This window comes from Opisthocomus hoazin, chromosome 7 (genome assembly GCF_030867145.1).
Source record: "Opisthocomus hoazin isolate bOpiHoa1 chromosome 7, bOpiHoa1.hap1, whole genome shotgun sequence".
Classification (NCBI taxonomy): Eukaryota; Metazoa; Chordata; class Aves; order Opisthocomiformes; family Opisthocomidae; genus Opisthocomus; species Opisthocomus hoazin.
This window is the reverse complement of record NC_134420.1, coordinates 9,084,434-9,111,319: the sequence shown is the minus strand read 5'-3', so window position 1 is coordinate 9,111,319 and position 26,886 is coordinate 9,084,434. Positions and strand designations below refer to the sequence as shown.

The 26,886-nt window shown below is 36.2% G+C and overlaps 1 protein-coding gene across 1 annotated transcript in view; it reads right to left on the bottom strand.

The window, feature by feature from the left end:
- ELP4 (elongator acetyltransferase complex subunit 4) overlaps window positions 1–26,886 on the bottom strand; it is a 150,524-nt gene that overhangs the window by 98,960 nt on the left and 24,678 nt on the right. Inside the window, exons 4-7 of the mRNA XM_075425938.1 lie at window positions 19,888–20,019; window positions 15,391–15,530; window positions 5,048–5,132; window positions 549–737 (exon numbers count right to left, since the gene is read on the bottom strand). Coding sequence (XP_075282053.1) covers window positions 549–737; window positions 5,048–5,132; window positions 15,391–15,530; window positions 19,888–20,019 — 546 coding nt within the window. The remainder of the gene's footprint in view (window positions 1–548; window positions 738–5,047; window positions 5,133–15,390; window positions 15,531–19,887; window positions 20,020–26,886) is intronic.

The window sequence follows — 26,886 nt, the reverse complement described above, 5'->3', positions numbered from 1 at the left end:
ACCCCTTGCAGAAAAGACTGTCTACATTTTTCCTTTTGCTAAAAAAGTTTTTTTCCAGAAGATAGATTTAAGTCTCCATATGATGCTCTCAGGAAAAATGCTGTAGCAGCTTCTGATTTTGCAGTTGGGAGAATTACTCTGCTATCATAACTAGTTTGCTCCTGGTCCCACTAGAAGCGGGTATTAGAATTAAAGAGTAAACCTGTATCTTTCAATTCCTGGCTTTTAAAATAAGATCACACATCATCATAATGAGCATGACAGATGCAGACAGTGGACTGAAATGTCTTGTACTGAAACCCTAAAGAGTGTTCTGAAGGCAGCTGAAAAGTGCATCTTTGCTTTTTTACAGATTCTGAAATTTTGGAAAGTTTTTCAGAAAAGACAAAAGTATAGAAACACTACAGTGAACTTCTGTTTTAACTTCACCCTTTGAACAAGAAGAGTTCTCAAAATGTCCAAAATTGTATTTATTACCTTACCATAAACTTTAAATTTTTGCTAACTGATGTGTCAACTATGAAATACAGCAAAGACAGCATTCCTACCTGAATAAGGTGAGCTGGCACCGTGATGATGCAGGCTGACAGAGATTTTCGGAGGAGGCCACGGAGAACATACAGAAATTTTGTAAGGCTATGAATATCTTCAGGAGTGTCGCTGCTACAGATGTCATCACCCCACAACATGGAACCCAGACTCTGAATTCCTATCCGCAAAATATTCTTTTGCTTTTTCTATTGGAAAAAAAAAAAGGCGCCACTTTTAAACATTTTTTAAACATTAAGAGGAAAATGACATGTAATGCAGAAGTTTAAAAGGTACAATTTCTAGAATTCATATCCATAATAATCACACAGTTTAAGCAATCATAGCTTAATGTCAGAGGATCTTGATAAAAATTACAAGTGGAATAGCACCTTTTTCACTAACTAGATACCATGCTATGTCAGACAAGCAAGTACAAGTGTAAGAGAGCATGGAAATACTGGTGGCCGGTAGATCGGTGGCTTACCTCATCAACACATGGCCCATTCCCTGTTTCAGAAGTCTCTGTAAGTATCATCTACATTCCTGTCAACTCCTTCCAACTAATGGAAGGCCAATTTACCCACAAAGAGAGTCTGATGGAGACATCAGCAGATTTGTCTCTCAAGGACTACACCTTTCTGAAAGTCCTTGACATGAGTGTTTCTGGATGTGCTTTAGTTAGCTACTGAGTACCAGAATCTAAGCTGTTTTGACATGTAAAATCCTACATGGCCTCCTGTGTTACCTACACCGCTTGCTGCCCTGCAGTACGCTGGCAGAAGAGCACCCAACAGAGGCAGTGGCTAAGATAAAGCCCCTTTTCTGAAGGGGCACATTATGAAGCCAGAGTTGTAATTTGTTTATGCAAACTAAAATGTCATCTCTCATGACGACAAGTCTCATTTCTGCTTATTTGATGTGACCTTTCCTGGTGATCTTTGAGAAGGATTTTAGGTACATTGGATATCACCAGCTGAGAGAGACAAGAAGCACCCTTGTTGAAAGGCTTTCTGTACAAGGTGATGAAAGATACATTTCTAGAATTCAGAGTTCATACCTAAAGTCCACCTTGTTTTATCTTTAATATATACATACATAAAAAATACTATTTTAGATAAATAAAAGCTTCCAGGTACTTTTCATTACAATGAAGTGCTTTGATGAAATGTAGATATTCATTTCCACTCTCCTGAACTGCAGCTGGAGTGAACAGAAACTATCAAGCACAAAACATTGCACAGCTGCTCTGGAAATCCAGAGGAAAGATTTTGAGAAGACAAGGGGCTACTTTTATAAATACTTCCTTCTCCATATTGGGTAGACAGAGCCTCGGTTGTGAAACACAGTTAGTACCACACGGCGCTGCATTCATCCAACTCTCATGGCTTACACAGTGAGCTGATCTGCCAATTCGCTTACAATCTTTGTGAACGCAATCTATGTTTTAGCTCTGGTGGATTCTTTAGTCTCAGGCTTTGCAGGCTTTTAGGCTTTACTTATGTAAAGTTTACTTTTTACACTACCTTATGAAGATACGGATAATAGTACAGGATAACATGACACAATCTGATTTCTCTATATATTTGCTAGGGTCAGATGGTCACAGTTTTAAAAAGAATAGGAAAAATAGAAGCTAGTCTAATATTCTTCAGTGACTTCTAATCAGAGCAGATTCATGCATTTCTTGATGATTGTTTAAGCAATAGCACAAAATTAGGCATTTAATAAAAAGAATTTACCCAGATATGATGTATATTCATCATGCAGACAAAGTGTCCTGGTATTTCAAAATTTCAGAGCAAACATACACAAAACTTACAGAAAATTCCGTAACAAGAAAAATATTTTCTCTTATGAAGAACATCAGCAACAACACAGAAATAGCCAAAAAACTTTATCAGAATATCAGTTCTCTCTTTGGATGAAGGATGACAGATGCTCGTTTCACAATATTAAATCATAAGAGTTGTAAAAGATAAAGCTACTCAAACACCAGACAGTATCAGATGTATTTGTTTTGGCCAGTAACAAAATTTCTACCAGTATAATTCTGTCAGGCTCATAAGGCCCTGACAAGCGGCTTATTCCATAACTGAAATACAAGAAAAACTTAAGTCAGAGCAGGATAACTTTTTTTAGATATACCACTACATCTTTTATACTCTCATTAGTTTGGGGGTTTTTTTGGTACCTTCTTAATGGAATTTTTGTAACAATGTTTGCTTTGGCAGTAAGAATTCTGATTATGAAGAATTAAAAAACACAACTTCAAACAAACAAAACACCAATCCCCCCCAACTTTATTACCCTGACAAGCAAGCTCTTCTCAGTATGAAAAATGAAGCATTACTGACATCGGCTTCTGTCATTCCCGGACAGTGATTAATGGATCTGCTTAAAGTCAGTAAGTAAATCTCTCGAAAGTGTAGCACCTCCATGCTACATTTTGGCCCTTGCAGTTTTCTCCACATTTCATGAAAGCCACTGATGACAGGATCCACCCAAAGGGTATAGGATTATTTGGAGTGTAAGAGCATACATCCGCAAACTTCTCTGAGGCTTGTATTGTTATTATATCCAGGAAAGCACACAGGTCCAGAAGAATACAGGCTGGTCCTTACTCTACAATCTTCATATCTGACTACTTAGTAAGTACTTCTGAAGCCTCAGTAAATAGAAGGGGATACGGAGCAGTAGAGAGGTGAACTTCTCATAGATTTGGAAGATAAAAAGATCCAAGGTCTGTTCTGGGCCATAACTGCATTCAACTCTGGACATATTTTTAAGAGGTGTGTATTGTAGACTGCTTCCAAATGTACAAAATTTGAGTGTACAAAGAAAGAGGATGCATGAGGAAAAAAGGAATCTTAAAAGAAAGATACTGCTGCAGGAGATCATATGCATTATCTCCCTTGAAACAGAAACAACTACGCAAGTGCTAATGGCTTTCTAGATTGACAAACTAGCTTGAAGAAGGACTCTTTTTCAAACTTTTAAAGCTGCATCTCAGAAACTTGTGTAAGTCATTTAGCAAAAATACTTTTTAATTAATCTGAGTTAAAGTTCTGGTTTTGTTTTATTGACACTAATAAGACATTTTGAAACAATGAACAATAAGTATAGAAAATAACTCTCCATGATGTTTTTAGTTTTTCCTTGAAAGCAAAACATCCAAACATATTGACTGTGGCCAACCTTTATTTTCTTTTACATGTAAAAGAAAAAATCAGGAATATACAAAGGTGCTATTTTCCCATCAGACCCAACTTGTAAGAAAAATAAGAAACACCAGCCTAACCTCTTCGGTAGGAGGTTGTTTGCTGGCTGAAGGTTGGCAGGGTGTTTGTTTCACTCGGTGCTGCTCTTTGCAGCCGGCAAGCTCTCGGGCTTCCACAGGACCTGTCACGGTGCGGGAGGAGCATCTTCGTGCACGGTGCCGTATGTAGGATGACATGACTGTTGCCATGGCTACTGTAGCGAGCGGGGAGAGGTGCCTGTCAGGGACCAATTTACTTCTCCAGACTGGCACTGCCACCAAAGGGAAAGCAAGCTCGCCCATACATCTCAGCAGAGCCTAAACACTGAGCAACGTTTCTAAAACATATGGTTAGACATGAAAACATCCATTCCAACATCCACTTCCCTGCAAAAGGGGATTTTTAACATATCCCACTAGTAACAGTACACAGTCTTGTGTTATATTCTTTGAGGTTTCTCCAACATCTATACTAATTAACTTCTGCTGTAGTAACACTTCTATTGTACAACAAAAAAAATAATTACCAATCAATTAAGCATCTATATATAATTTATTATTTTATTTCCATTAACTCCAAGGGACTCATGTATTATTGAATCTGACAAAGAATAATAGATACGGTACTGCTCAAATTAGAAAAGGGCTTTCAGCCTATGTTGTTACTTTTAAAATGTTTTTGATTGCCCACAGTATGATTTATGAAGAGTACAGAGATCTTTAGAAGACTGGTAAGCTGTTTTGATTTGTAAAGTTGACATAGCATTTGTATTTCTTTACTTGTGTTTCAATGCTTGCTACATAAAGATGCACACCATTGAATTCATTAAAAAATTCACTCTACTGTCGTTAAAACAACGTTGAAAAAATTTGAAAGTTTAAGACTAAATGTTCAATCTCAAGAGTCTTGAACACATTATTGCTAAAGCAACTGTTTGAAAAAAATACTGTAGAGGAAAATGTGTTTTGCTTAATTACATTATATTTGGCAATCCATTTATTAACTAATTGCACAGAATATGTGTTTTAGTAATGTTGGCTTACAGGTCTTTCTTACATGGTCTGCATATCTGTAACAGGTAAAAACTCCAAATGCATATTAAAATATGAACCACACTCTCTCTTTGCTTGCTTACTTTAGCAATGCTTAGAAACAGCTTGTTCCTCGTTACTTTGCCCAAGACCTTCTTGTGCTTCCCTTGAAAACTCAGAAAACAAATTAGTTACAGGATTATAGAACAGCACGAGGGTCTTCAGTACCTGGGGATCAGAGCCATCAAATCCTTCCTGGTAAATGATCCTCTGAATGGACTGAAGCAGCCTTGCATATGCACTGTTCATATAACTGTTGGTAAGAAGAAATAGTTTAGTAACACATTTTAACACTCTCCTGTATGTCTCTAACAGCCATATTAAAAATAAATATAAGCAGATGCAGCTTTCAGTCTGAAAAAGTCATACAGGAAAAAGTGTCATAGAACAAAAAACCCATACTTCTTTGAATAAAGTTGACATTGTAAGCAGTTGTGATTGCTTCATGTTAACTAGTTCAGTGCTCAGACATTTAGTGAAAGCTAAAATCTCTAGGGATTAAGAGAACTTAATTATGTCAGGCTCACTTACAGCTAGAAGATTAACAATTTAATGTATCAATTTAAAGTTGAAACCATTACAGCACAGTACTAATCTTCTATAACTGACAAAGACCTACCCAATTGTTACTCCAAGTACATCTAATCAATGTCCTGATGAACATATTTGACTTTCTGTTACTGAAAACTTTCATATGTACAATGGCTACAATAATCAAAACCAACAAAAAATGAGACGGCATTTTCACAATTAAAAAGTTCATGCAGTTAATTTGTTTTATTTTTCTAGTATTTTTTTTCTGATACTGCACTAGAGCATCAGATACATTCTGTTCCATTTTGTATCCACACACTACAGGTGTTATTATTGCTTTATTTGCATGTCAGCAAATGGTGAAGTAGAATTTATTTTATGTATTATTTAGAAGCTGTAACAAAATTAAAAAAGAAAAGCAAACTGGCGGCTAAATATGGATTTAAACAGACTTAAAACCAAATGAAAGTTCAGCAAACCATCTTATAAAAGTCTTAGAAGGTCTAGCACCTGCACGTCCAAAGCACTTCTTCAGATATCCATCCCACCTGTGCTCTCCAGTCCACAGGCTAACACACACAAAGGGCAGAAAATCCTAATCTTTACTTCAAAAAAGCAAGCCAGTTGTTCACTTTTAAGAGAGACATACTGTTTTGTTAAAGCCCATAGAGCATACTGGCTTGTGTGTCTGGACTTGATGTAGGTTCCTCACTGCAGCCGAAAGTTTAAGCCCTTCTATCTTTGCTAGCTTCGGCATTTCCTTCTAGTCTCACTAATTACCATCAAGGGTTGTGGATTCAAACCTTCTTGTGTACTTCTTGGGAAATATGACAGGTTATTTTGAAAATTTTGCCTCTAAAAACATTCTTACTTGCTCCAATCATTTTGTATGTCTGGTCTGGTAACAGCCCAGGTTGGAAGGGACCTCAAAAGATCACCTGGTCCAAACATCAGTAAAACTATTCCCGTCACTTTAGTAAGAGCCAAAAATGTTATCCAAATGTATTTCACTAACGAATACCTAAATGAACCCAAATAAACTTGCTTTCATAGTTTTGCACAGGAGAGAAGACAACTTATATGAGAAGCATTTAAGAATTGCAAACATCTCTTTCTCACCATTGCTTTAACTCAGAATTCTACATTTCCTTCAAGAAAACAGTATCAACCCAAACCCAACTCCCCATCGATATATTTAAGTTACAAACAGCTACAATCAAAAAATCATATAGTCATAATAATTTTGAGTTTTGAAATACTCAGTGTCAGAAAACATTGAGAGATGACCCTTCTTATATATAAATAAAAGGGAGAGTTTCCAAACTAAACTCTGTTTATTTGTTTTCAGATTTCGTATCCTAGAAGGCTACTGGTTAAACTGATGTACCTTAATAATTTAACACTCTCTATGAAATTCACAGCTGAAAATAACTGACGATATATAATCTCAACATGACATTTAATGTGTAAGGTCTGCCTTGCTATACAAAAAGGAGCATCTCAGAAAAGAAAGAGTAAATTTTCAATTACGAAGTCAAGTACTTTCCTAGAGTTTAGTTGCAAAAGGAATGGCTGTTAAATGTTATTCCTATAGTGTTTTGGAGGTGTCAGTTTACATGGCAGGTGGAGGGGAAGAGGGCTTTAGCCTCCAGGCTAGTCAAAATGTCTTCTCCTTCCACGTCTTCACACAATCGCAACACACACAACCCTTGCTGCTTACACAGTGCTGTGATTTCTTCCCTGTTTTGCCAAAGCTGGAGAGAATCGGCAGCACTTCACAACAACCAGAAGCATTCGTGTATCCTTTTGGGTATTTCTTTACCCCTTTGGAAAAGATAGAAACTGCTGCTCACCAACATTAGGAAGGAGATCACAACTATGTTGTAGCCATAGCCACATTACGGTATGGGTAACAGAAAAAGAGAACTGTGGTCTTTGTCACCACAAAGTAGCATTTTCAAGTTTGCGTATCTATCACTTTTTTTGCTTCTGAGTATTAACATGCTATCTACAGGGATGTCAGGGAATATACTGCAATCACAATAATTGCCAATTCCTGGTTTGTTACTAACTTGCTTTTAAAAGTTAGTGCATAAAAGAATAAAATACCTAAAGCATTAGCAGAATTAAAGGGTCAAAAATGAAAACAAATAATCCATCAGAAAAAGATTTGTAACAAAGAAACGATTAAAGAAAATCATGTAAAGCACATGCATTTCTTAAAAATGTAAAAATAGGTGCTCTTCTACTTCTGGCTAAAATATTAATGGTTTACTTGAATTTGAACCATGCTATGTAAATAAAGAGATGCAAAATATTGCGGAAATGCTATTTATAAAATCAAGTTGCACTACCCTTCTGGCAATGTTTGTCATAATATTTAAGGAAGGAAACAAGATATTTTTTATTTTCTCATTTCTAGTCTTTTTGGCTTTGTTACTGAACACCATTTAATTTTGATAATGAGTTTAAACAATTCCTTCTTTACTCTATTTCTTGTTTAGCAATTTAGTAATGGATAAAGCAGGAGCTGGCAAGAAGGTATCCTGGTTACAATGGAGACTCTGGCTTCTCTGTTGATAGTTTCTAAGCAGCTAACAAAGGTTAGGTTATCAAGGGTATGACAAATAGCCTTATTATGTACAAGGAGACCCCATTAGGCAAGACAGTTAAACCTGTTTTATCTAAATTTATCAGTAAATCTAGACTGTAGAGAATTTTTTTCTTTTTTCAAAAGCACATACATTCTTAAGGCAAAACTTGCAAGCATTATTGAAAAACTACAACCTAATTACTTTAGTTCCCTTGATTATCAAACTTTCTCTTCCAGTAGTTGCAACTGAACAATGAGGATAGCAGTAAAGTAAGAGGGGCAGAAAGCAAGCCTTTTCTGCGGTGCACGGAGTTACCACAGAGGCTATTTCTGCCTTCCTGCTAAGTACCAGCTTTAGCAATGCAACGAAAAAGACACCAGAATATCCTAGCAACAACAGCTGGAAAACAGTGGCTGTCAGCTGCACAACCCTGTTAACCTGGTCCCAGCATTAGGGCCAGTACGTAACTGCCTTTCCACAACATAAAATAAAATGAGTTAAGAAATAGAAGGTTTATGTCTTCTTTTGGCACCAAACACCCAGTCTCATTCACTACTTCCTTTAAGAGAACAGACTTCCCAATCTGTTTTCAATTAATGTTTATCATGAGGCAATGAACTTCTACCCATCTTGACTGATTATCCAAAAGGGGACCCTGTAATCTAATTTAGCCATCAGGTATCAGAACTACAGAAAGGAGAGCAAACACGGTACTCCTCATCTCCCTCTGTCAAAAAGCAGATACACACACGTGTGCAAAAACATGGGAAAGAAAAGAAAGATTGATTCAAACTTTAAGGTAACAAATTACATATAAAACCTCCAAATCTGATCTTTAATTGCAAAGTGAAAGGCGAGTCAATAACTTAGTTCTGCCTAATCAAAGAATCTCCTTTCTTTGCAAGCCCATAAAGAAGCTTGTGTGGATAGGAAGAGAGGGACATATGTATAGATATACAGGACTTCTAAAACGGGCCAAGAGTTTCTGGCCCAAATAAAGCCTCTACATCTCCAATCCTGCAAGGGAAGCACTGCAATCACCTTGCAATAGACATTAGCTACAATTACACAGACAGTTCACTCACTGAAGAACGGTTTAAATACAACAGGTCTCTGAATGTAATGCTAGAGAATTAGAAGCACCAAGATGATTTGCTCCTTTTTACAAATATGTCGTTCTTATGCCACAAAACATTCCGACAAAGGACCTGCCAATTAAAAGATGCAGCATTGTTTTTCCAAAGATTGTAAAATATATGTTCACTATAGTGTTTCTGTCAGGAGAGCACAAGCTGTACAGGAAAACATGGTACATCATTTTTCTTGTATATTTTCGACTTTAACTGCATAATCTGTTCTTTGTTGTTACCTCCCTGAGCGGTAGAGGGAAAGGAGAGCAAAGGATTGTTCTTGTTCCCCACTGTTTCCCAAAGAATAAAGGGTGGGGGAAGAGAACTGTTCCAAATTTCAGCGAGGAAAAATGAAACCTAAGGCCTCCAAAGCTAGTCACCCTCTAACTGAAAAAAGACATGGAAAAGTAAGGCTGGTCAACAAGGTGAATTCTAGGCGCATCTAACAAGATACAGGTACAGATTAAGTACATTCTTTGAGGAGCATTAATTACGTACAAAAGTAGCAGGTCTCTATCAGGTAAATAGCAAAAAAAAAACCCACCTAAAAAGGACAGCACTTGGGGAATGCCTTGCTCACAGCAGAACGTATGATAATTTAATCAAAAAAGTGCAATAAAAAATATACTGAGCTTCTAAAATCTTTCTTTACAATTACTAGCTTGTCATTGCAGAACATATAGCTTATGACCTCAGTGTAGAATGTGTATGTTGGGTTAGGTACACTTTCCACCATGACTACGTAATATAAGGTGCCTCTTCAATGGCTGCAGTTACAGGGTCGTAACAATTTACTTCAGCCTGAACTTAAAGCAAGTTGTGTTCTGCTACATTATAAATTTTTAGAATCAATCCTGCTAGCTAAAATAATGTGGAAAGGTTTTGAGAAGAGCGAAAAGTTTTTCTTTTTTCCCCCCCGACTAATTCCTTATTTTTTGTGACTTCTGATACTATAAAGAGGTATCATCCATCAACAAAGATACCATTTACTTACGGAAAATTATAAACTAGGAAAAACTACCAGTTTCCACTTTCTCCTCCACCTCCGTATCAGTGACAAAAGCAAAATATTCTTAGATTAAAACAAAGGAAACACACCACTGATATTGGTCTGTACTCCTTCACGATTTAAAAGAAAATTTCATTCAGAAATGTCTTTACTGATACTTATCTTGCAAAGTATACCCTTTACAAAGTTATGAAAACTTTTGCACGCATCCCATAATACATAGCCTGTTAAAGTAAATTATGTCGATGATGAACTACCCCTTCTTAAAAATGCCTCCTTATTTTTGAAGGATTTGTCAGATTTCAGTGTTAACACATTTTCTGTCATTCTTCTTTTGATAAATTAAATTGAAAAAAATAATCATTTTAGACATTTTTTGAATTTCAAGTCACTTTCGTAACATTTTTTTTAGTTGCTTCCAGGCTATCAGTACTTTATTTGCGGTACTGTCAGCCTAAGAGATGACAGAGATTTTGCAATGCTATATAGACAATTCAGGTTATGCCACCACGTGGTTTTTTGGCTATGAACCTAAGACCATAGTCTGAGGATCTTATGATTAAGAAATTATACCCTCTAAGTGGAGAAATGCTAACTAGCCATGTCCATGCTCCTAGTTCACCACAACACAGAGTAAAAGAGGCTAGCTCAAGCTCTCAGTGGGATGTTCAGGCAATCAAAGCTGAGGTCTAATACAATTTGTTGACTTCTACTGGAAGGGTTAACTGTGACTACCATATTACTTTCTTTCAAATCATCGTCTAGTTAATCAAGAGAACAGAAATTCTTACTATTCTATGACATGTTGAAGTTAGCTTTAGAAGCCAAAAGCATTGCATTGATTTTCTGAACAGTAATACCAACAAAATAATATCCTTTCCCTCCCCTTTTTATCAACTTTCTTTAATGAAATAACCCTGATGGGACTGTGAGCTTGATTTCGTTCCTTGAGAAACAAATGTTTCCTTCAGAATTTCATCACCACATGTTTAAAAAATACAGTACAGGCCTGTTGGGTTTCTGTAAAAGCATAAATGTTTTGAGAGCAGTGAAATAATTGGTAACATTCGTACTTAGTATTGGACTTAATACGCTGTGACTAATGTGTATTAAAGAATCACAGAAGATAGGGATGAAAAGGACCTCAAGAGGTCAGGTAGTCTATTTTCTTGCCCCAAGGCAAGATGGAACTACATCCAAACCATCTCTGACAGATATTTACCTAACTTGTCCTTAGAAATTTTCAGTGATGGAGATTCTGTAATACTCCCAACCTGTGTCTGCAATGCAACTTCTTATGCTAATTGTTAGAAAAATATCTCCTTATTTCCAGCCTGCATTTCTACCCCTACAGATTACTGTAGCCCATTACCACTTGTCCTGCCTTCAGCAGACAACAGAGTTACTATACTCTGTATGTCAGTTTTTAACATGCTTCAAGACTCTGCTTAGATTTGTCTAAGATCTTCTGTTCTTCTGTCACAGCCCATATATCCCAGTTCTAGATGTATACTGGTCTTCACAACCTTCTCTAACCGACCCAGTTTCTTGAAGGGTGCTATCAAAACCTGGACAGCCTTGCTGTGCTTACAGAATAGAAGTATTTTGCATGTCTTCCATATTAAATTCCAGTTTATCACCTCCATACTTTTTAATTCATGCTTTTCGGTAGCATTAATCACACAACTTTGCTAATATATTTTATGTTCAAGCTACTTCATAATCCCAGAACTTCTTCTGGAGACTCACTACACTATTGTATTTGTTCAATTAATTACTCCTACTGTTATGATATTTAGTATGTCTTCACTGAATTCCATACAGTTTATTCAAATCATTAACTTAAATTTTCTTGAATTCTAATTCTATTATCTAATCTGCATATGATTATTCCTTCCACTTTTTTCCAAATTTGACATTGTGACTGCAGTAAAGACATCCACTGCTCAGGATATGTATCAAGCCAAATTAGTCCTAGATTATTACCAGATCCAACACCGGGATAAAGCCTGGTACTTCACTCAGGTTCAGCTGTGACTCAATGACAGCTTATTTAGAAGATAAGGATTTAACAATCAACATGACAAAAAGAAAGCTGTCAAACCAGTCTATGTTCCTCCTTTGACATGATAACAGACTTCATCAATGGAGAGTTTTATTTTAGAGCCTTTTGACTCTATCCCAGTTGAACACCCATAAGCAAACAAAGAAAACACTTACCGGGTTGAACTACCCTAGAAGCTTAAAAATAGATTATATTATTTTTTCTGGTATTTTTCAGAGCACTTGTGTTATCCCACAGATGCCTTCACCTTCTCCTCCCCTTAAAGATGGACATTGCTTTGGTGTTTTTGACTTTGTGGAACTTCGACAATTCTTTATGCTTTACTGATGAACTTCATTAGGTCCCGACTTCAAAACATTTATGTATTTTCTGATTTGGTGTTTACTTTATTTAAATTGGGTAGTCCAATTTGCTTATATTAACTGTGGTAGGTGTACATCAATTTGGGGATCAGGGTAATGGGAGAAGCAGCTTTTCTCCACTTTCATCATTTTTTAAAAAATATTTATACAACACTGAAGAACAGAAATTTAAATTCTAATTCAGTTTATTTTTTTAAATGTGTGTCAAAATTGAATGACCGTAATTATGGGAAACTTAGATCTTCCATTTGTCTATGGAGACACTATTTTAGAGGCTGTAGTTCTGAAAAATTCTTCTTTCTACCCAGTCTTAACCCTGACCTAGTGCAATCTTTTCAATACAAGGAATCCAAAACCAGCGGTGTTTGTGGTCAGGGAAGACAATCATCAAAGTTAGAAGACAAATGATCTACTGTAAATGAAGAAAGAGACGTACACATCTCTTCACAGTACCCGCAGATTTCTGTCTGAGAGTTCACTATTCTAAATGTGTTCGTTATTGCTCCCTGTGTCTTACCACCTTGCATCGCGGTCTAAGAAAATGATGTTTGGAATGTGGTTGTGTGTTACTGTGGTACCTGCCTTTACTCCCAACAATTCCTTCATTTCCTCAGGAGAGGCTTCTTGGAGGAGACCCATGTTATGGGTGCAGGGAGAAGAAAAGGAGATAAGCCTTCCAAAATCTATCTTTATTTGATCAGGTTCCTCACCTCATCACTCTGTCCTCTACCAATTTGCCATGCAAATTAAGTAAATATTTTCTGTTAGATCAAGACTAAAACCAAGAATAGAATTCATATGGTAAGAATCACAGAATCACAGAATGGTAGGGGTTGGAAGGGACCTCTATGGGTCATCTAGTCCAACCCCCCTGCCGAAGCAGGGTCACCTACAGCAGGCTGCACAGCACCTGGTCCACACGGGTCTTGAATATCTCCAGAGAAGGAGACTCCACAACCTCCCTGGGCAGCCTGTTCCAGTGCTCCGTCACCCTCAGAGGGAAGAAGTTCTTCCTCATGTTCAGACGGAACTTCCTCTGCTTCAGTTTGTGCCCGTTGCCCCTTGTCCTGTCACTGGGCACCACTGAAAAGAGTTTGGCCCCATCCTGTTGACACCCACCCTTGAGATATTTATAAACATTTATTAGGTCCCCTCTCAGCCTTCTCTTCTTCAGGCTGAACAAGCCCAGCTCCCTCAGCCTCTCCTCGTAGGAGAGATGCTCCAGTCCCCTCATCATCCTTGTAGCCCTCCGCTGGACTCTCTCCAGTAGCTCCTCATCTTTCTTGAACTGGGGAGCCCAGAACTGGACAGAGTACTCCAGATGGGGCCTCACTAGGGCAATGATGAACTCTTATCAGGATAGCACACAAGGAATACATGAGTTAAGCAAGGTTTATAAAATCAACTGCATAGAAGTTAAAGTCCATTTCCTATGCTATACATATGAGCTAATTTGATTTTAATGTAAAATGTAGTTAGTGGAATTAAGCCCAGAGTCATGAGATGCTCTAGTTATCTAGAGAAAAGACAGAAAGAGAGTTAAATTGCTCAATAACGACATAAGCACTTGCAACCTAACTGTCAGATATTCTTGCGTCTATCTTCTATGGCCCTGCTACTAAAAAGAAAAAAAAATTATACATAATATATAAATAAAGTTGGTTCAAATATTTACTATAGAAAGAATAAAATACAAGTTCTCTGATTTCTCCCTAAAGTGTATTTTTTTTTTCACAACACTGCAAGAATTTACTTTACAAATCAGTGACATTTGATCATGTAACACAAACAAATTACAAAGAGACTTGGCTTTTGCTTTTCTGCAGCTCTAAGCAAGGTGCTTCATACTGCGCTTCCTTCATAAATCTCAGTTTTTCTATGCGAATGTACTGCAATGACAATCAATCACAATAAAGCATACCATGCTACTACTGCCAGGAGTTGGCCCTATACACTGGGATCTATAAAAGTAGGTATGATATAAATTAAGTGACGGGGCTAAACAAAGAAATTGCTAGCCTCTATTTGATGTTTGACTTGACTTGAAATGTCCCCAAGAAAGATACAATGGACATGTGTGCTACAGGCTAATATAAGTCTTTGCTACTGTCACTCATTCTCTGTTGGTCTTCCTTAATTCATTGCTGATAGACATAAACTATAAGAAGTTATTTATTCAGAGAAGAGTTTATGATTTTCTCTGGAATTAGGGAAGTTGTGTAAGACATAATTAGTGATTGTAATTCTGTTCACAGTATTTTGTGTTTTCCTTAGGTGAAGCTGTAGGATGTAAGAAGTAAAACTCACATCATAAACTAATCTGATGTAGCATTCTAAGCTATGTAGGTCAAGGATGGCCTGTCTTCTCAGCTCTAAAAACTGTACGGGTATCTTCCTAAGACTGATAGCCACCTGACACACACATCTCCAAAAGCTGATGGGGCATGGTGCTCAGGGAGTAGTTCACAGACAGACAGTACTAGTTTTCCCCAGTCCTCACACTCAGCTGTCAGTAGGGCTGGACTGAACATGCAGCCATGTCCTAGGCTGTCCTAGTAATGTCTGCCTTAATTGTCCCTGCCAGCTTGCATCCTCTCACCGCTGAGGAGTCAGTGCACTGGGCTGTCTCTGTGCCACAGCAGCTTTGCTGCCAGTCATGGCACATAGCACTGACATGGGAACCGCAGCTGAACTGCTTGTGAGCCACGTGTGGCTATAAGGTGTTTCACAGCAAGTGTTGATGGAAAAACATCCTTTACTACTAATATGCAGGCAAAATTTGAAGACTCAACAGAAGCACGTGGTATTACAACTTACCATGTTTTGATTTCAGGCTGTGAAGATAATTCTTCAGGAAGATAAAAACTGTGCCATTTTACGGACTGAAACAGTTCTGGAGACATTGTTTTAGAAATGTCGTAATAATGGCCAAACTTTGTAGATGTTGTTGGGCTGGCCTGTGGAAACAACAATACTGATTACATAACCTATTAAATCATTATCTGTCGAAAGAAAATAGTTAACTAGCAATACACTTGAAAGAAACCTCTGTTCAGCTTAAGCATAAGCTTCAAGTAGAGTAACATTATAATTTTTACTACAAAATTTTGGTTCCCCTGCTGACTTTCTATAATGCAAATTTTTGACATAGAATTCAACCCTTACTGTTCCAAGTTGCAGCATCAAAGTGCAGTCAGATACTTCAAAGAATCTATTTTTGCACATGTTCCAGACATATGATCACAAATTTCAAAAAGCCAGATGTATGAAATGTGCAGACCATGACATGTTTCACCTGTCTGATTTTTCAGTAACTGGGAATTATATAGTACTACAGAAACATTTTCAGTTGACTTTGAATATGCTTCACTTTGTTTATTTATGATCAGTAAGAAAAAATACCATTACATCTTCATATATCTGATTTTAATACAAAAGTGTAGAAAAGAGGAAATAGTTAAAAACTACTTTTAATTTCTTGAATTTTTAATAAATAGCAGGTTGATCACAGACATTACACACAATAACCATGGTTTCCTAGAATGAAGATACTTTTTTATCAGGTCTCAATTTTGGATATATAAATCACCATGTAATGTTGAACACCCCTTATACTGTTACAATAAGCAGTATTCAAGTATGTAGTAGCTGTCTGCTAAAGGAATTGAACAGCTTTTGCTATTCATGTAACAATCCATTTTCTTCATCTTTTCTGCCCTTCACATTAAAAAACAAGCTATCCTGGAAAGAACAGTCAAGCAGAGTAAACCTCAGAGGCAAATTAGTTTCTTCCAGGGAACAAAAACACTTGTCACAGATACACTACACAGTATTTTTTCATGTACACACTGTAAAGAAGTAACAAATTACAACAGTGTACAATGCAGGAACGTGCAAAAATATTTTAAAGTCATTTTTCTATCTTCCAACTTCAAGACCTACTGCTAAGATGAATTCCCTATAAGAGCCAAGAGCCACTTCACATATTAAATGATAAAGTATCAAACTAAAATGAAATATCATGTATATCTAATCATCAGACAGACCAGTTTTACTCAAAAAAGATTAAAAACCACATTCTCTAAGTCAGTGTTCCGATTTATTTTTCAGCACCTGAATTTTAAAGAAGGAAGTCCAACAAAACGCAATCATCCATCAAAATCTAAATATTTTTAATGTAAAATGTAACTTTATTTAAAACGAGGATTCTGAAAGCAATTTAAACAGGGCTGTTCTTTGGCCTATAATCTATTCTTTATCCGGATTACAGATCAGAATGTTTTTACTGCAATCTCTGCCAGAGCTCATCTTTTTATTGTGTACTTCCAAGCCCCCTTAATGTTTTAGAAAGGCCTTGACTAACTGAACTTTGATCTGATGTCTTCATTGAGAAAAACTCCAGGTTGCCCATTTCAGATGCAAATCCTTACTGAAGCCCAATAGAGTTTAGTAAAGACAGCAAAAAAGAAGAAACAAGAAGTTTCCAGGATCCTCTTTGAGAATCCTGAGGCACATTGGTGTCCTTAATCCACCCTGCTGCATGGATTAAGGTAGGTGATAACCTCTCTTGATTCAAAAGAATAAGCACAGTGCCTACAAACTGGGTGGAGACTAGGATTTGGCTATAATAAAACACCATGCAATAAAAGCTCGGTCTATGTCAGAAGCCCATGAATAGGCCTCAATGTACTGCATTCCCAGGCTTAGCGGGGAAGCTTGCAAAAAGCCTACCTGAATCAAGTAAGCATGAATAATCTGCCTTAGCAGAATGACCATGGAGAGTGCGAAGCAGAGACTTTCCATTCCTCTCAAGTTTGATCTGATAAATTTATTAGTGGATTGGAGGCTCAAGTCTGTTCTTTCCTGGATTCCTATTTTGCACAAGGAGAAATACACTCAATTGTCAGTGAGCAGAGCGTGCTTTTATGCTACCGTCTGCTGTTAATGTTTCTAATTGCAATACTAATGTGCTAGAAATCTCAGATTTAGGATGAATCAAGGCAGAAAATTGATTTCATGCTGTGACAGTTTATATATTGCCCCAAGAAGATAAGCAGTTCATTCAAAAAAAAAAAAAAAAGAAAAAACAAAAAAAAATCCCCACAGTCTTGCATTGCAAAATAGGCTATCCATACACTCAAAAGTTTAGAGGAAATTAACCTCTGATACAGACGAAAGTAACAAACTGGCACAGGCACATCAAGCACAACACGACCTATTACTCTGACAGATTTCTTACAAAAGATCTGTCTTTTCCCAATGTACAAGGTATATGCAAATATGCAAAGAGAAACTGTGATAGTTATGAAAAGTACCAACATAAACACCACGCGTAAGAACAAAAATGAGTTACCTAGCTAGTCTGTACGAGGTCTCATCAATGCGAAGGGAATATCTGAACTATTAACAAAAATCTGTTTTATTACCCAGAAATAAAAACTAAATTAGGCATCAAAAATACCACAAAGACAGCTTTTACTCAGCACTCTTACTTCATGTAAAGCCAGATATCGAATGGAAAAGTTCTCTGCTAACACATTTAGAATTTTAGTTAAAAGCAAAGCTATTTTCTCTCTTTCCTACTTGAAACTATTTGACAGTAGTTTCTGAAAATGCATTAGTTTATTAGTTCAAACAGTTTGGAAAATATGCCTTGAAATTTTATTCAACATTATTTGTTACCACCAAAAGGAAATTTAAAGAATAAATCACAACTGAAGTTGTTAATTAAATGACAGTACTAAGCGTATTATAACAGCCAAGGTGCTGCAAGGCAACATCAGATTTTTCCTCAGTGGAGTATATTCACCAATCAAATTAATTTAGCACAGCACCAAAATTTTATGATAACCGCTTTAAAAAATACTGAAAAAAATTAATTTCAAAACTATTTTTTACTTATTAGAATATCCTGACCAATTTTAGGTATAGCTGGCTTAAGAATTAGACTTTTATTTGCAAGTTTTAATTTTTTAAAATAAATTTAACATATTCATAAAAAAATACTGTACCCGAACTATTCAGAATGATAAGCATCCAATTCAGAAAGTGATAATTATAACGAGGGAAGCACTCCACAAAAGATTGACCATTGTATTCTACCTTGCCTAATCAAATTTCAATAATCGTGAACAAGTACATTACGCATTGTAGATAAATATTACATCAGTGGATGAAGTGATTACTTCTATGAAGTTATAGAGGATGAGTGCACACCTAACTGGATTATTTGCACGTTTTCTCTTCTGTTAGAACAAAATGCTATTTGTTAATGACATGCAGTTGTTTCCATATCAATGTATGAAGAATTCTGCTGGATTTTAAAAGAGACAAATTATTTTGGGGATGGTTCAGAGTGGTGCAACAAGCTCTAGAATAATAAAATTGATGAGATTATATGATTACCCTGGAGGCTGTTTGATTTGGCGTGTCACCATATATAAGTCTTTTCTGACACAACTATATAGCCATGTCTGTGTAATTTCACAGAAAACCAAACATGCCAAGCCTTGTAAGATCATTTTGTCACATTCCAATTACGTTTTTTAAGAATACGACTGAACTTACTAGGCAGTTATGACTACATCTAAGCCAGAATCTATAAACATAGGCTAAAATGTAGACACAAAATAAGTTTTTTGTTCTGGACATTCAAAAATGCTCTAATTTTATTAAAGGCTGATTGTGCCACTGGATTAAATAAGAAAGTACCAGGCATGATACATTACATTATTCACAAAACACTAACAACTGTAAACTCTGAAAGACTGACCACTGGGCTTGTTTTTTATATTCTCCCTGCACAGTGATTAGTTTCCAGTGACAGTGAAGCTGATATAATGTAAAGTGCTTACTTTAGTTGTTACGCACACGGATAAGGAGGTCAACAGCTTGCGTTGACACAGTACTTTCACTACAGAGATGTAGTAAGTACTGTTGATTAAATCTACTTAAGTAATTTGCGTACATCTAAATTTGGGCAAAGTTTGTAAGTGACCAAATTATTCAAACTTTCATAAAAAGCTGTCTCAGCTTAATGATACTCATTAAAAAAACCCATGGTACTTTAATGTTTTCTACTTTTAAATTATTGTTGTCTGTATTAACTTATACAGTTCCTGCAAACTCTCAAATTCCCTTTCTCTCTGTATCTCTAGTAATCAAAAAACACAGTGGCGTATGATAATGTACCCTCAGGAGGCAATCCTGTAACACTGTCCTTTAGCAGTTCTCTCGTCTAGACTCCAATGCAAAGCATTTGTCCTGTAAATTCATTTTGACTGCAAGAGGAAAAATGTATGAAATACTGATTACCTCCATTTTTGGTAAATTTTGGTAGCGCCAAGCTATTTTCATAGAATCCTGAAACTCTTGAGACTTAACAGCTGTTGCTTCTTCTCCCAGTTCATTTCTGTTGGTATCATCAAGCAAAGGGGCTGGAAGTACCTACAGGTGGAGAGCGAAAGAATGTCAGCTATCTACAGTAAAAATGGCAGTTCAGATTGTTATCCACCCCCCACCCCAAGTTAGCTAATACAGTTATCTTAATATATTGAACAGTTGTGAAATCTGTAACAAAACTTGATTAAAATAACTGTTCTGAAAGACTGGCTCCTACAATATCGAGTGTGGAAAACCCCATGTAATTATCATGGGAAAAAATGAATTATAGAAATACAAGAGAATGCAGAATGGAAATATCACATTGTATACTCTACATAAACAATGCATCTTGAGCAGCATCCATATTCCCCCTCCTTTTTTTAATCTTTCTTTAAAGTTTGACCTCCTAAACTATTCTATTTCTGAGAATAGGTAAATTCAGTGTATAGTGAATTTAAGGCTATTTGATAATATGATCGCTTCTCTCTGTCAGCTTCCACTAATCTTTAAAAAGTATTCAACAGACCACAACAGCCTACAGACACAGGCTGAAAACAACTGTAACAGGAGGGTTTGAATTTTCTGTTCTGCTAACCATTAGGCATGACATCTACTAATGACGGATACCTCATGAACACAAACAAGGGAGTAAAATCAAGGGGCAGATATTTAATCCTGGAATTTCTGTAAGTTTCTAATGCAAGCATTTGTGGCTTTAAAAAAGAAAAAAGCATTGCACACAGGTAGATTTAATTTTTCTATGAGGACAGAACTGCAGCACTGACTTAGACCTAGATTAGGAACAATGTTTTAGTACAAACTTCTGGTTTCTATCTTTGTTGTACTGCTGGAAAAGCAGACAGCACTGGGTGAGTACCAAGCACAGCATTCAGAACTTATGCATTGGTCTTCTACACCTACTACAGGAATGAAGTGTAATCTAGTTTTCCGACCCAATTTTATCACCCATCTGTGTAAGCTTGAGGGCACAGGAACTCTTTATCTGCATAAAACAGATGAAGATTTATTTGAAAACTAAGTTTTCATTAAGCAAAGACACTTGAGAGAGAACTGAGAAGTGGTCTCAAGGGTTAAAAATATACAGAGGTAGCCATTATGTCTGTTACAAGGTATTAGGTGTGAAGACATAGAAAAATCAAATTCAAAAACTTTAGAAGAAGCATCTCATTCGACGCATGGGATACCCAGGCAACACTGAACACAGGCAGAGTTGGTACTAATCATGAACATCCAAATGACATTTGCGGCTTTATGAAGGCAGACATGGCACACACACACACAGAAAGAAGACAATGCAAGTTTAAATGAATCTGTTTTGGGTTTAGTATTATGCTAATTTAGTATTAAAGAATACAGGAGAGAAAACTGTATATAGTTCAATACGTAATCTTATGAACAATCTGCTTTTTGTTTCTTTAGTGTAAAATAACATAATATCTACAATTATTGATAAAATTGAGAACAAAAGTTTCTAATTGCAGGACAGTTGTTTCTGTCTCTCCTTCTGTGGTTGGTCAGTACACTCTCTGAGATAAAAGGCAATGGAAGCTCTGAAAACTTTTATGTAGTTACTCCAGTAACGTTGCAGAAATAGAAAACTGTACCTGTGTGTTTCAGCAGCTAAGCAGAACATGCAAACCACATCTCTGAGCAAATAATTTTATTTACTTTATTTTTGCAGATGAACTGCAAAAGCCTGGTAAAGGCTATTCATGAGAATGGTTATGTAAAAAGTTAAATTTTCAGATTTCTCACAGCTTGTTTAAAAGATAAACTTTCATACAATAAACTCCTACTACTGTGATTGTAAAAAGATTTATGGGTTGCAAAGCTACACAAAGATTATAATTTTAAGTTAGTATTTAGAGCTTTCATTAAATTTACAGATTTATAACAGATATTTTGGTAAAAAAAGAAATTTACTTCTGTCAAAGTTTCCTTGTATCTACCCATAAAGAAAGCAGGTAAACTTTCAAACCAAAGACAAACATTTCTGACAGACAGGAGAAAATGAAAGCAGCACTGAAAGGTTCTGAGAAAGTCTGAATACAAACATGAGCTGACAAGCACACTAATGCATTTCACATGTATGTAGGTACAAATTATTTGTATTTACTTCTAAGAGCATTATATAAAGGATTTTTCTAAAAAATAAGAAAGACGTTATTTTGAAGTTCCAGTTTCATCACTCAGATATCCATGATAAAGAGATAATTAATATTCTTTTCCAATTAAGGTGCTATTTTGAAAACTATTACGCAGATTTGATTTCCTAATACAGTGATTCATAGATTTAAGCTGGCTAACGTAAACAGGTCTTTCTTTTTCAGTGAAGAACTGTTGATACATGATCATCTCAAAATATTGTTCAATTATAGTAATTAAAGAGATAAATAAAATCAACCTTCATTTAAAAAATGAGTTCTGTGAAGGAGCAATTCCACAGGCCAAAACAATATTTCCATATATCTCTTCCTTTCATTCACCAAGAAGAACTGGCTCCCAGGTACTACCTGCAACTTTTTTTAGTGGTGGGTAACTTCTGGTTTTCTGAACACAAGTGCCGGCCACAGTTTAGAAGAGATCATGAAATCCTGCCTCAGCATTTCATCAAACTTCCTGAGCTTGCCCCTGTTTCAGATCCTGATGAGGTAGCAACTGGTTATATCAGTCACTACCTCCTCCTGCTGTAGTATCACTGGGCAGCTATCGCATCATCTGCAAAGCCAAAATCCAGGAAACGGCATATTTTACTGTTCTCCTTTACTGTAAGTAAAGAGAAGACCAACGTCAATATTTTCTTAAAGTTACTCAATATTTTTTCCTCTAGAATCACTGCAAATGCCTGTCACTTTTACTACTGGTTTATTGTTATTACATAATAATTGGCAAAGACAAATGTGAGACAGGGACATTTAGCTATATACATTTGCTTTTATATAATCCCACATAATACACGTTAACACAAAACAAAACCTTCTTACATGACATTACAGGGAAGGCAGACGTTACATATACTGGATGTTGACACCCGAGAAGCTCAGTCCCAAACAACCTGAGACAGACACACCATCAGTGCAACACAATTAGGCACTGTGCTGTGCCTTCACTGTTGCTAAGACTGAAACAGATTAAGAGATCAAGCAAAAACGGTTTCACCAGAAGCTGATAAAAATCTCGGCTGCCAGGGATGAAAACCCATCTAAATATCTATCAGAAATAGTCTTTTTTGCCAATATAGTTTAACTTCTGACATAATAAACATACTTTATTCTGACATAATAAAAAACTTTGGACATTATAAAATGATTGTTTAAACGTGACTAAATTCACACAAAACAACACTGGAAAACCCATGACGCAGTACCACGACAGCTAGCATATGCATCAGCTTAGGTCTGTTTTCTGCTGTCTTGTCCCTTGCTGCCCCACAGAAGCAACCAGGAGCACCTGAAGAACTCTCTCATACCAAAAGCAACTATTATTTCCTCAGCTGCTTTTCCAAAAGGCACTTATCTAATAATTATCATGCCTAGCTGAAGGATATGTTTCTTCGATGTATCATGTTGTTGTCCCTATGCAAGAAGCATGTTCACATGCTGCTCTGAGACTTTAGACATTTCTGGGGCTGCTAGGTCTCGCAGCCATATAATTTTCTATCCCAATAAACACTTTGCTCTAAAGCAAACATATCCTGAATCATATTCTTGGACACGGTGGTTGTGAACTTTATGGCCTCTTAGTAGGCTTCGTACATAATACACCTGCAATCTGGAGAAGGTAGTCTGCCTTTGGAGCCAACTGGTGTTTTGAAGACCAATTGCTTGAGCTACACCGGGTATATTAACTTGGTTAATAACTTGCCAACATGCACACCTTCATCAGCCTTGTAAAAGACTAAACAGAATACACAAAAAATCGCTAATGTTGTTTTTCCTTAGGATGTAGTGGTTCATATATCCCAGTCTATAATTTTAAAAAAATCTTTATACCAGATCTTCGTATAAGCACATTTGGAAAGAGAGAGCGCTTAAAATTGGTTAGTAGGCTTGGGACTGGGGAGAATTACACACACAGAACAGAGTTATGTAAACCTGCTTTATGGGCAATATTGAAAATACTGAAATTGAAGTGATCAATCTTCATATCCTATTTTCATCTTCATGATAACTAGAACTGCAATAAAAGGCTTTCCCCTCTTCTGACACTGCAAATTAAACCCTATTCTTTGCTTCAAGCAAAGAGCTCTTTCCAAACCAGGCCATGCCTGAGTGATACAGAGCACCTACATGAGAAAAAGTCTCCAGTTGTCACAACATAGGTGTATTCTCAGAGATAAAGGCTAGCTGGTTGGAGATACATTTCACAACTCCTGAGTGTCACGAAAGGTTTCATTACTGTCCAAGAACTACAAAGCATCAGTTCTCAGATCATTCTTAGATGGAAAAACAAAAGTTATGGAAAGGATGAAGCAGACCAGCAGCCAAACTGCCCCCAGAACACAGGCTTCCTCTGGCACAGCTACACAAAAATGGAACTGAAAATCTACACAGCAGGACACACACCGGGAGCAGTGGAGGGCATGGTTTCTATGAGTGACATGTGTGTGAGATTCAAGAGCAGGGCTTCAGCACAACTCCCTTTCTCCTTGATTCCAGCAGTCTTATTAAATCATTCATTATGTTTGAGAACTGTACTTGTTTATCACATACAAAAAGCACTTAAATTTTGCTGAAATTATCAGGATTTAAAGAAGTATTTGGGATTGTGAACCTATACAGGATTAAATAAATCTATATTCTTAGAATCAAAATCAGAATTTCCAAAGATTAAAAGATGACTGAAATGTTTAAAAGTTATGTCCAAAATTTCATTCAGAATTTGGAAACAAAAGTGTTTGTTATTTAAACAAACAACTAAAAGAGCTGATTTATCAGCCCGTAATATCTCTAATGTATTTCTGCTTAAAAATATCTCAGCTCCCACATCATAGAGCTTTGAAAATCTTTGAGACTGACAATTTCATAGCATCAGTATGTCAGCTCCTGAGAACTGTTACATTCTCCCAGGCTAAAAAACCACAAATATCTCATAAGGTATATAAAAAAACAAAGCATGTAGCAGTGCATTAGTTAAACTAAAAAAAAAAGAAAATATATAGCATTTCTTGGGGTCAACTAAAATACAAGTATTTGTCATGCAGCATGAATACACAAAAAGGCAGACAAGTGCGAAAGTTATTAAGTGCGGTTTGGCTGGGGCATTTGTCTGTGTCTAGAGCGAGATGTAGTAGGAAGGGAAAAAGAGAGAAGGAAGTTTGTTGCTATGTTTTAAAATAAAAAATACATTTTGGAAAAAAAAAGGTTTTCTGAAGCACTAATACTAAATGACAATGCAATTAAAATAGTTTTGTTTCCTACAAACCAAGCTTATGAAAATTTTATTGCAAACATGAAATAATTTATTTCACTAATACATCTTTTATCTCTGTAATAAAGCCATGTACAATCCATATCTGCTAGCAATCCAGGTCCTTCTGTGTTTGCTGCCACATTACTTTGCTTGCCTTGTTTTGGCAGATGCACGAAGCAAAATCAGATTCTAACAGTTTGACCCCTCTCACTTCTTATGTTCTCTAGGGGATAATAAAATCCAAGATACAATCCTGCAGCAGTTAATGAAGCTTAACCTCACACCCTCTTAATTACCAATGCATTACACCAACTATAGGCATCATACTCCTCTCTAAGCTATTTTACAATGCTAAAGAAGTACTACTGTGCTATTATTTAGCAACATAATCCAAGCTGTATGTGAAATCCCTCTTACATAAAATCCTTTGATCCTTACCGGTTTCAATAACTGTATAACTAATAGTACTTAAGAATTTAAAAGATTATCTATTTGTGTATCAATAAATATGTTGTTCACATGGTTTTATGCAACTATTTTGCAATGCACTATCATCACAGGTATGATTAAAGAAACACGAAATAAAAGAATATTAAAGGGAGTACGATTCACTGTTGATCTCTAATTGCAAGAATATTCAAATAGCTTAAACTCACACGAATTTAAGGCTCTTTTTCATTATGTTAATTTTTAGTATTTAAAGGACACCAGATGGTAAGTCAGGAAGGGTAAATATTTTCTTTTCAATAATGTATTATATAAATGTCAGTTTAAAGGGCCCTACTCCCAAAAGCGGGGAGGATTCTATTTTGATTGTAAACACTTGTGAAGACAAGGTCTATTGTTAAAGAACACAAATGACTGGATACAGAATTTTTCTCCTTTCAGTGGCCCTTGCACAATAATTTATTTCCATCTCCAGGTAAGACTGTTCTATGGAAATTTTTCTTTGACATTCAAAAGGATGAAATGGATGTCAACCCAGGAGAAACGAGAATTGTGTGAAGGGAAACAGGAAGTAGTATTCCTCTGGTTGATGAAATATAAAAGGTTAACTGAAAGTACTCTAAGTGGTATTTTTTTTTTAATCCATGAGAATATATTCTCTACTTCACATACACATAAGTAAACCCTCCAGTCAAGCCACAGAACTCTTTGCAGTAACTTCCTTGCACTATGGCTTGATTTCAACAACACTGAAACCCAGGAATGCATACGAGAAGATTAGATGGTATTTTTTCTTATTTAATCTTTTTCTGAATCAGTTCATGATGCTTAAGTAAGTAAAAAATAAATGCAACAAAAGAGAATGACATGCTAAAATAATATGAAGAAACTAAATGAGAGCACCCTCGTCCAAAATAATGTAAACTGCTGCAGTGTATAATTCACTGGCCTGAACAGATTTAATGATAACAACATTATTCACGAACATCTTTAGAGACAAGCACTGTAACCAATACTTCACTAACTGAACAAATCAATTCAATAAAATCA